The sequence below is a fragment of the Otolemur garnettii genome, unplaced genomic scaffold (genome assembly GCF_000181295.1).
Source record: "Otolemur garnettii isolate 467f Iridium unplaced genomic scaffold, OtoGar3 scaffold00074, whole genome shotgun sequence".
Classification (NCBI taxonomy): domain Eukaryota; kingdom Metazoa; phylum Chordata; class Mammalia; order Primates; family Galagidae; genus Otolemur; species Otolemur garnettii.
The window spans coordinates 392,473-408,508 of record NW_003852469.1 but is presented as its reverse complement, the minus strand read 5'-3'; the positions used below and the strand labels follow the sequence as shown (position 1 = coordinate 408,508).

The 16,036-nt window shown below is 52.2% G+C and overlaps 1 protein-coding gene across 3 annotated transcripts in view; it reads right to left on the bottom strand.

Annotated features, from left to right (window-relative positions):
- The window catches only part of CTSB (cathepsin B), an 18,692-nt gene extending 3,392 nt beyond the window's left edge, over positions 1 to 15,300 (bottom strand). The window contains exons 1-6 of one of the 3 annotated variants that reach the window (XM_003793918.3): positions 15,214 to 15,300; positions 3,661 to 3,804; positions 3,069 to 3,154; positions 2,369 to 2,483; positions 1,326 to 1,444; positions 189 to 274 (exon numbers count right to left, since the gene is read on the bottom strand). In XM_003793918.3, coding sequence (XP_003793966.1) covers positions 189 to 274; positions 1,326 to 1,444; positions 2,369 to 2,483; positions 3,069 to 3,154; positions 3,661 to 3,786 — 532 coding nt within the window. In that variant the 5' untranslated portion in view covers positions 3,787 to 3,804; positions 15,214 to 15,300. Of the gene's footprint in view, positions 1 to 188; positions 275 to 1,325; positions 1,445 to 2,368; positions 2,484 to 3,068; positions 3,155 to 3,660; positions 3,805 to 15,213 lie in introns of those variants that run through there. The other 2 variants (XM_023515528.1, XM_023515529.1) reach the window with 2 other exon arrangements.
- Positions 15,301 to 16,036: the final 736 nt, after the last annotated feature.

Here is a 16,036-nt window from a genome sequence, read left to right as displayed (position 1 = left end):
CCGAGCCCCGTCCCAGGCAGCCTGTGCCTGCAGCACTGGCACCCTCAGTCCTGCCATGAGGCATGGTTTGTCTGTCTATTCTCAGCCCAGCCCTCTGCCCTCAACCTTCACTTTCTAAGGGAACATGAAGCTGTCAGGACCCCCTGCGTACACATCCACCCGCCAGACAGGGCCGAGGGTGCACGCACCTACATGGGACTCATAGAGCCCACCAGAAACCAGGCCTTTCCTTGTCCAGAAGTTCCAAGCTTCGGCAGGATAGCCACCGTTGCAGCTACAAAAAAGAAACTCTGATTAAATTCATCATGAGGGAAGTTTGAGAGCCCACGGTCACTCCTGGGGCCCCCCCAACCCCCTCAACTGTCACAACAGTCCTCCTGGTCCCCAACCCAACTCATCCTCCCTAGATATGCCCTCCTTCCAGGTCACCACCCACGCCTGGAGAAGATGGACCTCTCACGTTCACGCCTCCTTCAAAGTAGGCCATATGTGGCCTTCATTCTAGAACGGTGATTCTCAACCAAGCAGCTCAGGTACTTATAAAAAACCCCATTGCCAATGGCACTGACTTAAGTGGTTTGGGTGAGGCCCCAGGTAGTTTTTTATTCTTGAGACAGGGGTTTTGCCACCCAGGCTAGAGGGTAGTAGCATCATCATAGCTCACTGCAGCCTCACTTCTGGAATCAAGCAATCCCCCTGCCTTGGCCTCTGGAGTAGCTAGGAGGACAGGTATGTACCATCATGTCCGGTTCGTTTTTTGTGTAACTTTTAGCAGAGACAGTACCTTGGCTGGTCTGGAACTCCTGGCCTCAAGAGATCCTTCTACCTTGGCCTCCCCCCACTTGCTGGGATTATCAGCTCCACTCTCTGTACCAACCACATTTGTTTTTAAGCTTCCAGATATTCCTAATCTGAGCCGAGGCTGGCCACCACTACTGCAGAACCAAGGCCAGACTTTAGCCCTAGTAGGCACCAGAGATCCAGAGTTAGTTCTGTGCAACCAACCTGAAGACCCTCAGAACATCCTTCATTACAGATAAAGAAACAGGCCCCAAGGCGATTACCTTTCCCTGAGCAGGAAAAGAAGCAAGACACAAAAACCAGACCTGGACTCCATGGTCTGCACAGATCTGTGGGGCCATCCTGGTTACAGGTACTTCCCAGAAAGCAGCAGCCAGATCAGGTCCCACTTCCAGATGCCCCAAGTCCCTAACACTGTCTCAGCCAAGGAGACACCTCCTGACTCTAGCACTTCCCTCTCCCAGGGAGTCCCCCACGTCATTATTCTCTACCAGAGAGTGTCCTGGTGCCAACCCCGGACTCACCCGTCCCCACATTGGCCGCCACAGCAGGTGAGCAGGTCCTCTGCGGACACCTCCACACTGACGTGCCCGTTGGTGTGGATGCAGATCCGGTCAGAAATGGACTCCACAGCCCCGAAGGCCTGCAGGAACAAGCCACATCCAAGTGAGCAGGCCGCCACTTTGGACTGTGGCCTCCCTCCTCCAGCCAGCACCAGGACCAGAGCGCACCATCTGGAGAGCTACTGTCAGGGCAGGCTCGTGGGGCTCAGTCTCATATTCAAAGCAAGAGAAATTTACCTTGAACCCCTCTCCATGGGAACTCAGTTAATTCCTGAAATGTCTTTTTTTTTGAGACAGAGTCTCACTGTTACCCTGGGCGAGAGTACCCTGGCATCAGCTTAGCTCACAGCAACCTCAGACTCTCTGGGCTCAAGTGATCCTCCTGCCTCAGCCTCCCAGAATACAAGGATTATAGCCATAAGCATCACATCTGGCCTTTTTTTTTTTTTAATATAAATACACAACTTGTTCAAATGCCATGAGACCCCACTTATATGCAATCCATAGAGGAATCAAATTCAAAGAGACAAAGAGAATGGGGGTGCCAGGGGCTGGGGAGTCGGTGTTTGAGGAGATGAGAAGAGCTCCATGGATGGACAGGGGTTACAGTGCACAACAGGAAGAAGCTGCAGAACTATACCTTAAAAAGGTTGTGATGCTTAAATTCTCTATTACATGTATTTTACAGTGAAATAACACGACTAAACTTGTTGATGCAGACAGGGCACTCTCACGAAACAGAGCAGCACTCAGAGCTCCCCATATCTACTGAAAGGACAGAGGGTCAGAGAAAGGAAATCACTCCCCGCCCCATGTCTGTGGGGCTTCCATCTGCAGGGCCTTGCACACCACTCCACCTAATCCCTGCATAACTCTGGGCCACAGGAAGCATTGTTATTTCTATACTAATGGAACAGATAGTTTACGTAACTTGTCATACATAGCTGGCCCCACCCCAATCCCCCTGACCACTCCCCACCTATGCCCACCGGCCAGGGCCTCACCCAGCATGAGCCACAGGAGCCCTGGTCTCTGATCTCCTTGATGGTTGGACAGTGTGACCACTGCTCCCGCGCATCGAAGCTCTTAGGCAAATTCATGTCCTTAGCAAACTTCACTCTGGATAAAGGAATGTCACTGTTACAAGCTCCTTAGTCTAGGACTCTCTCTCCCACCCTGCAAAAGCTTCTGGCATTAGCAGCAGCTGACCATGGGCAGGGTTACACTCGCCTCAGAAGGAAGTGAGCACAAGGTGTACAGGAGAACCTGCAGGAAGGGTTCCCTCAGAAGGTCACAGAGCAGAACCGAATTCTGTGGCTCAGGGCAACTTATCCCACATGCTTCTTTCTTGACTGACTTAATGGAGACTTTTCATTTATCCACGGGGTCCAGATAGTGTTTGTGGCTTGGCCCATCCTGCCCTCCCCCAATCATAAACACCTGCCCAGGATCCTCACGGCACCTGTAACCTCGTCACCACCATGAGATGGTGGCTGCCTGCAACTTAACCATCCCATCCTCAGACATTTCCGATGCTTGTTAAAAAGAATAATATTTGCATGAAAATGTCCACTGCAGAGTTTTCTAGAAAAATAAAACACCAATGGCAATCAGATGGCTTGTCCTGAGGCTCTACAGGCCAGGAGGTATCCCTCCTCCTTCCCACTGCTCACGTGACCGTGGTGCTGGGGGAGCAGCACTTACCTCTGGGGCAGCTTGGGCCCACCCAGGAAGGACCCGCACAGCCTCTTCAGGTAGCTCATGTCCACGTTGCGGAAGTTGTGTCCAGCCTGAAAGACGGTGGTGCCTGAGACAGTCTCCCACACACAGCCCTGACCCAGAAAGGCCAGGGACCCCACCTAACTCAGAGACACGAGGGTTGGGCACCAAGCAGGCTGGGGTAGGGTTAGGGGACAGCCTGCAGTGACACCTGGGCAAAGCACAGCTCTCACACCTGTGGTGTCTGCTCTGACCTGCTGAGACAAGAGACCCTCTGCAGCCCTGAACACAGCTTATTCCGCACATCTCGGTTCCTGTGATTCCCAGGCTGGGCAGAAACCAGAAGGGGCCAGAGCTGACCAGCCTCACCCAGGGGGCTGCACAGGGCCTGCCTGGTATGTGTATGGGACAGGGAGGGGTAGAAGGGTCCTGAGCTGCCAGGACTCTGGGTCAGCTCATTCTTTAACTGTCCAGAATGTTCTATGGGCCACAGCTGGAGCCACCCCTCTCCCTGGAGTCAGACTGCACGGATCAGCAAGCAGAGGGGACATCTTCAGGGAGCAGCCCCACAGCCCACCTGCCACGTGGAGTTCTGCTTGTTGATGAAGTTGACCAGTTCATCTGACAGGGGATGGAAATAGGGCTTGCTCCAGGCACTGGTCAGCACCAACAGGCAGCAGAGGGAGGCCAAGAGCCGCCACATGTTGGATCCTAGGTCTACCTGGAAAGGACAGATGACGTCAGGGTGCTTCTCTTTCATTTGAATCCAGTGCTTAACCCACAATAGGGCACCGTCTTAGCTGTTGTCCTGGCTGTGGCAGAGAAGCCCCAAGGATCCACGGCCTCACCTGCAAATCCCAACCCACGCCCACAGCACAACACAACCATGTGCACACCCCTGAGAAAGCCAAGGCCGGGCCCAGGCCCTCTCAGCTAGTTCTAAACTGCTTTGTGGGGACTTGTAGGACAAAGTTTGGAAGACTTTTCCCGAGTCAGGGATCTGAAAGTGTAAAGGGTCCGTGTGACTGTGCCTGAGTGGAGGGCCAGTGGGATACCACGGGCCCCTCCCCATGCAACACAGGCCGACATGTGCTGGGTACCGGCCAGCAGGTGGAGACTGCGGGAGCAAAGCTATTTGGCACCAGCCTCCTGGGATCCTCTCTGGTTTTTCCAGTCAGCCAACGGCTCTGCTTCCGGCTTCTTTGGAAGATGAAGCTTTCTAGAAAGGAGGATTTTGGTCATGGGCTGGCTTGTGAGTCAGAAGACACAACTTAGAGCTCGAATTATGAGTCACCCTCCTAAGCAGACGGCTCTAACAAAAGCAAGAAGCATTTCCTGGACAGGGGCCTGCACTGGGGAGCTGGGTGAGGTCCTGCCCCTCACCTCCAGGGGCTTAAGCCACAATTCATCTGGAGGATAAACAAGTGAGGACAGTAAGATGGTCCTGGAAGAGTTCTGACTGAAGCAGGCTCTCTGGGGCAGCAAAACGTATTCTGAAATGCTGGGCAGTACTGGCCTGGGGACAAAGCATGAGACAGCAACAGACCCCTCAGAAACACCTTTCTCCCCCAATGTGGGGATCAGGGGCGGCGCCTGTGGCTCAAAGGGGTCATATGCCAGAGGTGGTGGGTTCAAACCCAGCCCTGGTTAAAAAAAATAAAAAATGTGGGGATCAGTGCACCCACAGGGCCAGAGGAAGAGAACAGACTCACAAGGACGTGTGGGTAAGGCTGAACTTGAACTTGACTCCATACTCACAGAAGTGCCACTTGCAACAAAGATCTTAAGTACAACATAAAAGTCAACACTTTAAAAAAGGTAACACTAGAGGAAGGAAAGCCTACAACTGGCATAAAATACAAAGTTTCTCTTTTAAAATAAACAAGAGAAAAAAATAGTGCTAACCCATATATGCTATGGCGTCTTGTCCTTGATACACAATAGCCTGTTGCAAATCAGAAAACTGGAAACTGTTAATGGAAAAATGGTAACTGAACAGAATTCTTTCTGACTGAACAGAAAGAATTACAGGACACAGATGGAAAGAGAAGTTCAACTTCAGGGAGACACAGAAAGAGCCATGGTGATTCGTGTCCCATCTCAGGTCAACGAAGGCTGGACAGGTCAGTGCTTCTCAGTGGGGCCCAGGACGTGGGGAGTCGGAGGCCAGCCAGCGAGCACTCAGGGCTGGCTACAAACAGAGAGCCGCCCAGTGACACCTGTTCCTTTCTAAATCTTCATGCGCTCTGACTCAGCAATCTGACATTTAGAAATGCATCCCACAGACACATTGGCCCCCAACTGCCAAGACACAGGTACACAGGAGTTCATTAAATGTTCTATTTCAGGAAAAGAGTCAAGTAAAGCAAGTGGCTGGTAACAGAAGCAACTGTTAAATTTTGGGAAACAGCTCCACAGAACACATAGTAGCACTAAAAAAGGAACCAGCTGGAGTTCAGCTGTGCTGTCCTGAGGAAGTAAAAATGCCCCAGTCACTGTCAGGAGGGAAGAAAGCAAACTGCAGAGGATGGACTACCGTGAGTGTGGGGGCCCCGAGTCCCGTCCTGCACACAGAGCCGTGTCCATACAGATGATGGCAAGAAAGCGCAGAGGAGCCAAGCACTGTGGCAAGGAGACTGTTCTTTTTCACTATCTTTGCCTCTTTTGGGGGGGGCCTTAGCTGGGTTTGAACCTGCCACCTCCGACATATGGGGCCGGCACCCTAATCCTTTGAGCCACAGGCGTCACTCCCTTTTTTAATGAATATATATTCCTGTTACTTCAAAGTTTTATGTTTCTGTTTGTTTGTTTTTAAGAATAGTAGCAGTACTACCCAAGGCCTAGAGCCACCAATTCAATAAAAGAACATTTGTTCTAATGACCCCTTAGTGTATTTCCAATTGACTCCCCTGCACCAGGGAGGCGTCCTCCCTAGTGAGGTCCTGCTTCACCTTCCCTCTCTCAGTGAGGCTGGGGCTGGCAGGTCTCACACGACCACATGTGTCAACAACCCCTGCAGCCTCCAACCCCAGTGGAAACAGGTCTCCTGGACAGACAGACAAGGCTGCTTCTGACTAACTCTTGACATTTTCTTTTTAGAGAGAGTCTCACTTTGTCACACTTGGTAGAGTGCTGTTACGTCACAGCTCTCAGCAACCTCCGACTCCTGGGCTTAGCCGATTCTCCTACCTCAGCCTCCTGAGTAGCTGGGACTACAGGTGTCTGCCACAACGCCCAGCTATTTTGTTGTTGTTGTTGTTGCAGTTTGGCTGGGGCCGAGTTTGAACCCACCACTGTCAGTATATGGGGCTGGGACCCTACTTACTGAGCCACAGGCACCGCCCAATTTTTTTTGAGCCAGAGTCTCACTTGGTCACCTATGGTAGAGTGCTGTGACATCACAGCTCACAGCAACCTCAAACTCTTGGGCTCAAGCAATTCTCTTGCCTCAGGCTCCCAAGTAGCTGGGACTACAGGTGTCTGCCACAACACCTGGCTATTTTTAGAAATGGGGTCTTGCCCTGGCTTAGGCTGGTCTGGAACCTGTGAGCTCTGGCAATCCAGCCGCCCTAGCCTCTTGGAGTGCTGGGATTACAGGTGTGAGCCATCATGCCTGGCATTGCCATTTTTTTTAAATTGTCAATATCATCAAAGATACACTTGGTGTTGGAACCCTCTTCCAAGACAAGAGGGGCTTGTGAGAACCATGGGTGTCCATTTGCTTCAGGTAGAAGCTCAGACTAACAGCCCCCTAGAATCCCCTTAGGAAGGGTCACCTCCTGCCCTCACCATCACTGCTCCAGGGACACGGCTGCTGCTCCCAGCATATCAAACAGGAGTGCCTCCCTGGCGGCTTAGTGTCTCTGTTGAGATATTAAATAATAAGCCAAATGGATAATGGGAGCGCCTCCATGGCAACCTGGATTTTTAAAAAGATTTCTTTAGTTTCTGTGCTGGCAGGGAACACAGGCACCCCCATGCCCCAAATGGCTCACACTCCCACCTGCCCACCTGCCAACACCACTCCCGTGTCCCGAGGGGTCCCCTTGCCACGTCACAGCGTAGGGTGTCACTGCACTCACCCCTCTTTCCCTTGGTTCTGCAGGTCCTCTCCACGTCTGCCATCAACTTCATGCTCCCTACTCATCACTAAGCTCCCTGTGACCATGGACTATGGACTGGAGCCCCGACCCATTTGTTCTGGGCTGAGCACTGGGAAGCAGCCCTTTCAGCCCAGGGCTGGGGTCCTGGGGGGGCGGGGCACCAGCTGCTGTAGCCAGGTGTAGAGGACAAGCTCTGTGCTCACAGTCAGGAAGGCCTGCATATGATAGCAGCTCTGCCTCTTGCTAGCTGGTGTCCTTGGGCACCCACCATTCCCCCAGCCACACTTTCACCACCTGTAGAATGGAGCTAATGACCACCCATGTCCAGGTGGAAGTTGAGCATGAACTGACGAGTCCGAAGCCGCTACCCGGTACCTGGCATGCAATAACCATGACTGCCCACTCCAGCAGGCCCTGCTCCCTCCTTCCCTTCACCCCATCCCCCACTTTGAGACCCCAGGTAATTCCAGTTCATGTCAAACCTATTCCAATACCACATGTCACCCAGAGTCTAGACTAAAATAAGCTTTGTAACCCTAATTAACCTCCACGTTTAACATCCAAAAATGCTTGTGACCGCCGAGAGTCCAGAGCATAGGAACCCCAACTGTGCCGTCTAGGAGGGTCAGACACAGATGCCCTGAGAGCAGTGGCAATTTTACTCCAATGAGTGTCAGATACCTTTGTCCCTCTACAACCGAACAAACCTCGAAAATTTTGGACAAATGCAGATGGTGAAAATAACCAGCTGTGCTGTTGATGAGGCAGTCATGGGACAAGCCAGTCACGGGGTCTTAGCATGAAGCAGCAACCCACTCTCACTTCCTCTGGTGTAGGCAAACACTCCCTTTATTTCTCAATTCTGTGTTTTTTTTGGATCGGTGTCTTCATTTACAGGAGATGATGAACCAAAAGTCCTTATTTCACAAGGGAAGGAGGCCCCAACAGGAGGACGCTTGCATGCCACAGAGCCCTTCAGGACAGGGGCTGCTGGGAGAACTGGCAGGCGGACGTCAGTACTAGGGGTCAGCTGGGCCACTCGGGGCACACCTGGGTTCCACTGCTCCACTCTGTCCCTTTTCCAAGCTAATTTCTGGCTTTTAAAAAATGAGCTATGCTTATTTCTTTCTTCCTCAAACTTGTAGAGCACTTAACAGTTTCCATGAACGCATGTCCCACTGAAGTCCTGCAGAATGCTGTCATTTGGAAAAAAGGAGCACGTGGCCAAGTGATCCTATCAACCAAACAAAGCACCCTCCTCTCCAGGCAAAACAGTTCCCTGACCATCTGGAAGCCATTCCCATGACAAAGACAGACCTTGAGATTCTGGAAGGAGAATGAGCATTGGGGGTAGGGGGGGGACACCGCGTCACAGGAAGGTTTAAGTCCGCACACTCTTTCAGCTGCCTCACACTTGCTCACGAAAGCTTTCTTACAGGATTAAAAAGCCCTCAGGCAGATTGGACTCTAAATCTGTAAAGGATTTAAGGAGAGGGAGACAGATGCCTGAAATTTCCATAAAAGCCAACTGCAATCTTCTGGCTGACACAGGAAAAAAAGTGAATGTATTTCCAGTAGCCTTCACCCAGTACCTTGCTCTTCCCTGCCCACAGGCCCTGTGGGGCTTCTGCTAACCTTTTCACAGCTCTAAAAAACCAAAGAAATTAAGTACCTACATTTCGCCCATACAGCTAAGTGGTTCCAGACCAGTAGGAAGGTGGGAAGGCAGGTTTGTGAAGACCTGGTGGGACCTTGGCAGAGAATTTCATGAGTTTCTTGTCCATAAAAACTTGTCTTCCCTCTCGCTGCCATTAAAGGCAGTCGCTGGTCAGGTTTCGACCACTTCAGTCAGTACACCCACAAAACAAGACCATGCAGGTCTCTGTCTCCACACACCCCAAATTCACCTGGCCAATCAACCTGAATGTCAGAGCAGCCCTGTGGTGAGCAGGACTGTGTTGATCTCGATTATGCTCTGGATCAACCCAAAGGAGACCCGAGACCTTTCCATCTTGAGTTTGAGTCACAGCCTTGATGTGGTTATTTCACGTTTTATGTTTTTGCTCCTAATGAAGACATGCTTGCTTGGCTTCTTGATTTGTCATGTTTAAATCGAAAACAGAACCAGGCCAGGGCCAAACGCAGTGACTCATGCCTGTAATCCTAGCATGAGCTAGCTTCTTTGTGAGGCTGAGGTGGGAGGACCCCTTGAGCTCAGGAGTTCAAGACCAGCCTGGGCAAGAACAAGATCCCATCTCTACAAAATATAGAAAAATTAGCTGGGTGTGATGGTCTTAGCTACTTGCAAGGCTGAGGCAGAAGGATGACTTGAGCCCAGCAATCGGAGGCTGCAATGAGCTATGACGACACCACTTCCCTCTAACCAGGGTGACAGAGTAAGAACATGTCTCAAAGGAAAGAAAAAGGGCTCCTTTCTCTCCTTATAAACAGTCATGGCTGCCTCTGTCCCCTGCTGTCCCCTAACAGCCACAGCCTTCTGCTCCTAACTGCTGTGTGATGCAGAAACAGCAATGGCAGCAACCCTACCAACCAGCCCTGTAGGCTCCCAGGGAACCCAGAGGATCAGAAGTTGCTACACTGCATACACTTAGGCCATTCCCAAGCTCCTCTGCTGGCCACCTGCCAGTCACCCATCAAAAGCCAAGGGCAGCAGAGTCAGTGTACCCAAGCTGTGTCCCCCAGGCCCAGAGACACCGGCTACAGCACTCTGAGTGCAGCTCGGCTTACGATCAACTGTAGCAACCCCACATCCTGCACACAGGTGGAAAATCCCTACTGCAGGCTTAAGATACAGGCACTCCAAAGGCTGCTTGCAACTGACAATGATTTTTTAATTGCTGCTAGGAAGCAAGACAATTTGGGTAGTCAGCATTCTAGTAAGTTTTGGAAGCTTTTGTCCCCTGGGTCTGTTATACTTACCGAGATACTGATTCACCATGTTTGGAACTGAAGGACCCTTGGCCTGCTTTATTAGTGTTCAGAGATCCTCTGGGATTTTACTGAGATCACCAAGAGCACAACAGCGCCCTAATCCAGCTGCAGGCCAGGTGACACTGGGCCTCCCAGGCCCTGGTGGACGCAGAGCAAGCCTCACCTCCAGGGTCTGGTCTTATTTTTCTCTTGGGGCCCCAGGAACAGACTCGTGTCACCAGGCTGATGGAAGTTGGAGGGAGATGCTCTTTTTAAAGTGCCTCCCATGCTCCATGCTGAAAAAACTCCCCCTCACCGGTAGGATTAATAGACACCTTCCTACGCACAGGACAGTTAACACTTGCTGTCCCAGAGAAATTATTTTTATTTTCAAAAGTATTCCATTTTGGGTAAAAAATAATCACATACTATTTATTACTGGCAAGGCCTTAAATGTTAATTGATTCTGCTATCCTGATAAGAAAGCACACCCCACTCTGGGAGGCTAAGGCAGGTGGATTGCCTGAGCTCACAGGTTCAAGAGCAGCCACAGCCAGAGTGAGACCCTGCCTCTAAAAAACAGCCAGGCATGGGCGGCACCTGTGGCTCAGTGAGCAGGGCGCCAGCCCCATATACCAAAGGTGGATGGTTCAAACCTGGCCCTGGCCAAAATGCAACAAAAATAGCTGGGCATTGTGGCAGGTACCTGCAGTCCCAGCTATTTGGGAGGCTGAGGCAAAAGAATCGCCTAAGCCCAGGAGTTGGAGGTTGCTATGAGCTGTGTGACACCATGGCACTCTACTGAGGGCAATAAAGTGAGACTCTGTCTCTACAAACAAAAAAAAAAGCCAGGCATTGTGGGCAGTGAGTTACTTGGGAGGCTGATGCAAGAGGATCGCTTGAGCCCAAGAGTTAGAGGTTGCTATGAGTATGATGCCATAGCACTCTACCGAGAGCAACAAAGTGAGACTCTGTCTCAAAAAAAGAAAAACAAACAAACAAAAAAGCAAGCACACCATACACACTAGCAGAGTTAGGTAGATTGGGAGTGGGTAGCAGATGGCTCCTAGCCCTCTGATGTGATCTGACAGAAGTTCAAACCTTCAAATGGCAGAAGCTCTTGCCTGGCACCACCCTGCCAGGATTTGCGCAAGCCAGGAAACAGTGAGACTCTGTGTGTGTGTGGACACATCCCGCCCAAGTCCAGGTCAGCAGGCCAGAAGGTCATGGAGCAGCCCGGCCCCACTTGTTCTAGTAGGGTGGAAGGTCTAGATGTTCCCCACAGTGCTCTCTGCAGGATCAGTTCACCATCTTGGAGGTCTAGGGCCTGTCCTCCATGCTTGCTGGTGACACTAGATTATCTTAATGACCAGCCCAAAGGAGGTATTGGCCTGGTAAGGAGAGATAACAGAGTCGAGACTGCCAGCCACATATCCCTCCCTTAACAAACCATCAATGCCAGAAAAGCACTCAACTTCTAGAAGGCTGTAGTTTTATGAGCAAGCCCTGAATGAGTGTCCCTAAGGAGAGACAGTTAAATGCCAAGAGGTAAGATTCTAGGTGAAATTCCACAATGATCTTTCAGGGGTGTCCAACCTTTGGTCTCTTCTGCCATACGTTGGAAGGAGAGTTGCCGGGGACCACACAGTAAATGTACAAACACTGAGGAAAGCTGATGAGCCAAAGAAAACATCCCTGCATACTTTTTCATATATCACACACCACAGAGAAGCAAAACAGTCCTCAAATAATCTGCATAGGGCCCTTGGGCCGCAGGTTGGACACCCCGGGAAGTGATTCCAATGATGGTGCAAATCTGCGGATGCCTCAGCGCTCTCATCTACGAGCTGGAAAAGTTAAGTCAGCACTGAGACCTCACACACTTCTCCAGCTTCACTAACCAATCCCCAAAACAGGAGAAACGTCACTCATCGATGCTATAATAGGACAAAGAATTAAATTTGAATTTCTAGTCATGAAAACTAACAGAGGTATATACCATGTCAAACCCATCAGATCAGCAAAAAATGATAGGTCTGGTAATCTCCAGGGTTGGTAAATATGAGTAAGAGGAACTCTCCACGCTACCGAGGGTGTGAATCGACACCACCACATTGCCAATACCCAGCAAAATGGAAAATGCACCCACCTTAGGACACAGCGGTTAATTCTATTGCTGCTTTTACCCCAGAGAATCTCCTGAAGTGTCTCAGAGATACAAGAATGTTTACTGGGCGGCGCCTGGGGCTCAAAGGAGTAGGGCGCCCGGCCCCATATGCCAGAGGTGGCGGGTTCAAACCCAGCCCCAGCCAAAAAAAACTGCAAAAAAAAAAAAGTTTACTGTAGCACTGTGAGCCACATTGAAAAAGTATCTACCTTCTCTCAGTAGACAAATACTGTGACACATTTAAGAGGAATGCCTTAGATCTGTATATATTAACTTAGATAAATCTCACCAGCAGTGAGTAGAAAAGACAGGAGTTATATACATTTTAATAACATTGTTTACAGACTGACATAGCTTTTTTATTGTTTGTTTTGAGACAGTCTTGCCCTGTTGCCCAGGCTGGAATGCCCTGGCCTCAACATAGCTCATAGCAACCTGACACAAAGGATCATAAAGTGAGGAACAGCACAGAGGAGGTACGAGGTCCCCATCAAAGATGCAGAAACGGGCACAGGAGTGGGAGCTGACGTGGAAACACAGAGAACCTGCTGCCCCTGAGGGGATCCTCAAGGGAAAGGGAGAAGGAACATACCCACTCTGATCCCAGGGGAGCCTCAGATTAGGAAGCCCCAGGATTGTAGAAGGGGAGTATAAGATTTGAGGTTAAAAATGAGAGGATTAGGCTAGGCAGAGTGGCTCATGTCGGTAATCCCAGCAGTCTGGGAGGCCAAGACTAGAGGATTTCTTGAGCTCAGAAGTTTGAGACCAGCCTGAGCAAGGGGCAGACCCCATCTCTACTACAAATAGAAAACCTTCTCACACACAAAACATAAAACCTAACTGGTGCCTGTAGCTCCAGCTAGCTACTGGGGAGGCTGAGGCAGGAGGATCCCTTGAACCTGGGAGTTCGAGATTGCTGTAAGCTAGGCTAATGCCACGGCACTCTACCCAGGGCAACAGAGTGAAAAAAAAAGAGACTTTGTTAAAAGTCTGAATATGTAATGGGGTTAAAGCCTTCCTCCATCTCCTACTCCACGCAACCCAGGGGGGACTATGAGGATTAACTGGCCAGCAAGGACTAGGGTTACCTCCCATACCTCTTTCTTAGGCAGCTCCTGGACTGTACATTGACGGAAGCTGCCCAGTACAGACTGCCACCTGCCACCGCAAAACCTCAGGAGCAATATACACCTGAGTTCAGGAGCCGACTCCACCATCTCCCCTTAAATGAATCATGAGAAAGCGTCCATTTCCAATCTATAAAAACTCCCATTTCTTACAGTTCAATGTATTTCTAATCCTTTCCTTCTGCCAAACCATTAGGCAGCAGCCCTGTAACTCTACAGTCTGTCATTTCAAGTCCTTATCTCCCAAGGATGTGCTATTCTACATAATTGTAATGCATTGCTACTCTTAAAACACCCTACAGGCATCCCAGGGCCTCTGCAATGTGATCTCCCAGCACTTCTCTGTGCCACTGCCAAGGGCAATACAAAAGATTTGTGCAACTTCCCCTTCCAGCTCCTAGGACCAGAGATTAGGGAAAAAGAAGGAACTTGTCTAGGAAAAGGACCTCAGCCCAAATAGCTAAGTCAGCATCATGTGGGCAGTTTTTACATAAAGCCAAAGGGCTGCTACCCTCTCACTGCCTGACCAGTTTGGAAACAGGGTTGTCCTGAGCCAACATCTGAAAGAGGTGTGGGGAGCCAGGCCTGTGGGATCTCCACCTATTCACTAGGCAATACCCAGCTCTGGGACAGATGCCTAGCCGAGAGCGGAGGCCACTTTCCCCCAGGGAACTTCAACTCTTTCTTTGGAAAAACTACACAGGGTGGGCAGCCCAGCCCCTTCCGCTGTAGAATCTCAAGGGTGTAGGTCACCAAGGCAGAGCCTACAGGGAGCGGCCCTCCATTAAGGAAGGGATTCTGCATAAGAAAAGGAACAGCCCTCGCCAGGCTGCCACCTTCCAGGCCTCCTCACTGGACCTTTGGATTCTACTCATTCGTCAACATGAGTGACCTCAATTACATTCTTCTGCGGGGCCACCAGAGAAAGAGTCAGCTTTTCTAGGATACCAAGTGGGGCTTGGTTTCCCTTTGAACACCCTGCCCCTCCCTTCTCCTGTAGGTGTGGGAGTCTCTACTGGGTCAGGACTTGGAATATGAGGTGTGGGGTACAATCCTTATCCCTGCTCCAGCCAGGTGGCATCCTTGGTGCCTGGGGAAGGCACCCTCTCCCTCCACATCCCCAGAGAAGGGGACCAGGCAAGCCCCATCCAGTCTCCTGCTGTTCGCTCTGCCGAGTTTCTCTTCCTGTTTATGGATTTAACTCATCACGAAGCTTCCACCCCACCCACCCAGTTCAAGGTTCCTGCGTGTAGCAGCGGTCCCAGAAGCATGTGGGACATGTGCACAAAGGTGCCCAAACCCTTTGGAATAAGAGGGAGAAAAAATACATGGCAGATGGCAGGAAACATTCGGCAATTTGTCCTGAAAACACCGAGGCCCAGGGGCTGGTAAGCGGCTGGGACCGGGGCCAAACTCCTCGCAGACCTCTTTCCCGGGGCTCCCCAGCAAAGTCCTCGACCCTGAATACCCGCCGCCCGGTCCTGGGGTCACCCAGCACAGCCCCAGGGAAGGGCGGACGGCCGGGTTGGTGATTTTTTGCTTTTCACCTCACCGTGACTTAGAGGAGCGCGCGCCGGGCAGGGACAGGCCCCAGGGTCCCCCGCTCCCCTCCGGCCAAGACCCAGCGCCCCCACCAGCCCCCAGGAACGCCGCGAGGCCACGCCTGGGCCCGCTGGGGACGCAGAGAGGCCGACCCCGGCGCCCGCGCCCAGGCCGCTCCCCACCCGGGGCCAAGGTCACTTCCGCCGCCGCGGCGCTGCGCCCCTGCCCTGCGCGCCGCCCGCCCGCCCGCGCGCACTCACCGCGCTCCGCTGCCGAGACCCGGGCCCGCAGCCCTACAGCGAGCAGCCGATGCCGGTACCGGTACCCCGCAGCCGCAGAGGCCTCGGCGCCGCCCGGTCCTATTTATTTACTCGCGGCCCCGCCTCGCCCCTCCGGGTGCGGCTGACTCGCCACGTGACCGCGGCGGCCCGGCGCGCCCCCACCCGGGCTTCTCCTCCTCCCGCGCACCCCCACCCGGGCTCCCTCCCTTCCGCGCACCCCCACCCGGGCTCCCTCCTTCTCCTCCTCCCGCGCCCCCCTACCCGGACTCCCTTCCTCCCTCCTCCCGCGCAACCCCGCTCCGGCTCCAGCGGACCCCGAGCACCCCAGGCCCCAGTCTCCGGGACCCGCAGGCCGCCCCAGATTCGACACCTCCCGCTGCGCAGACCGGAGGTGGGGGTCAAAGCCTCGCCGGCCTTCAGGGTGGAGGAAGCCGGAGGATTGGGGTTTGGGGAGAGGTCGCTCAAGGTGGTCCCGAAGGCCTCTGCCGGGGCACCGCGCCCTGGACCGGTGCCTGGGCTAGGGGTTAGCTGCTGGGTTTCATTCATTCAGAAACCGCTGCGGGGCGGGGGAGGTGTGAGCTGTGGCCCCCAAGTCCCACAGAATAGCCTTTACAGGCTCTCCAGCTGTGCAGCAATAGTAAAAAAAAAAAAAAAATGGGTAGCTAAGTACCCAGGAGCTGCGTCAGAATTTCTGTGGAGGAGGAGGCCGACCACAGAAGCAGAAATCTGGCAGAGGGACGCCAGAGTCGGTTCGGACGGGGACACGCAGCAAACAGGTTTTACTTTGAGTTTATTTGGGGGA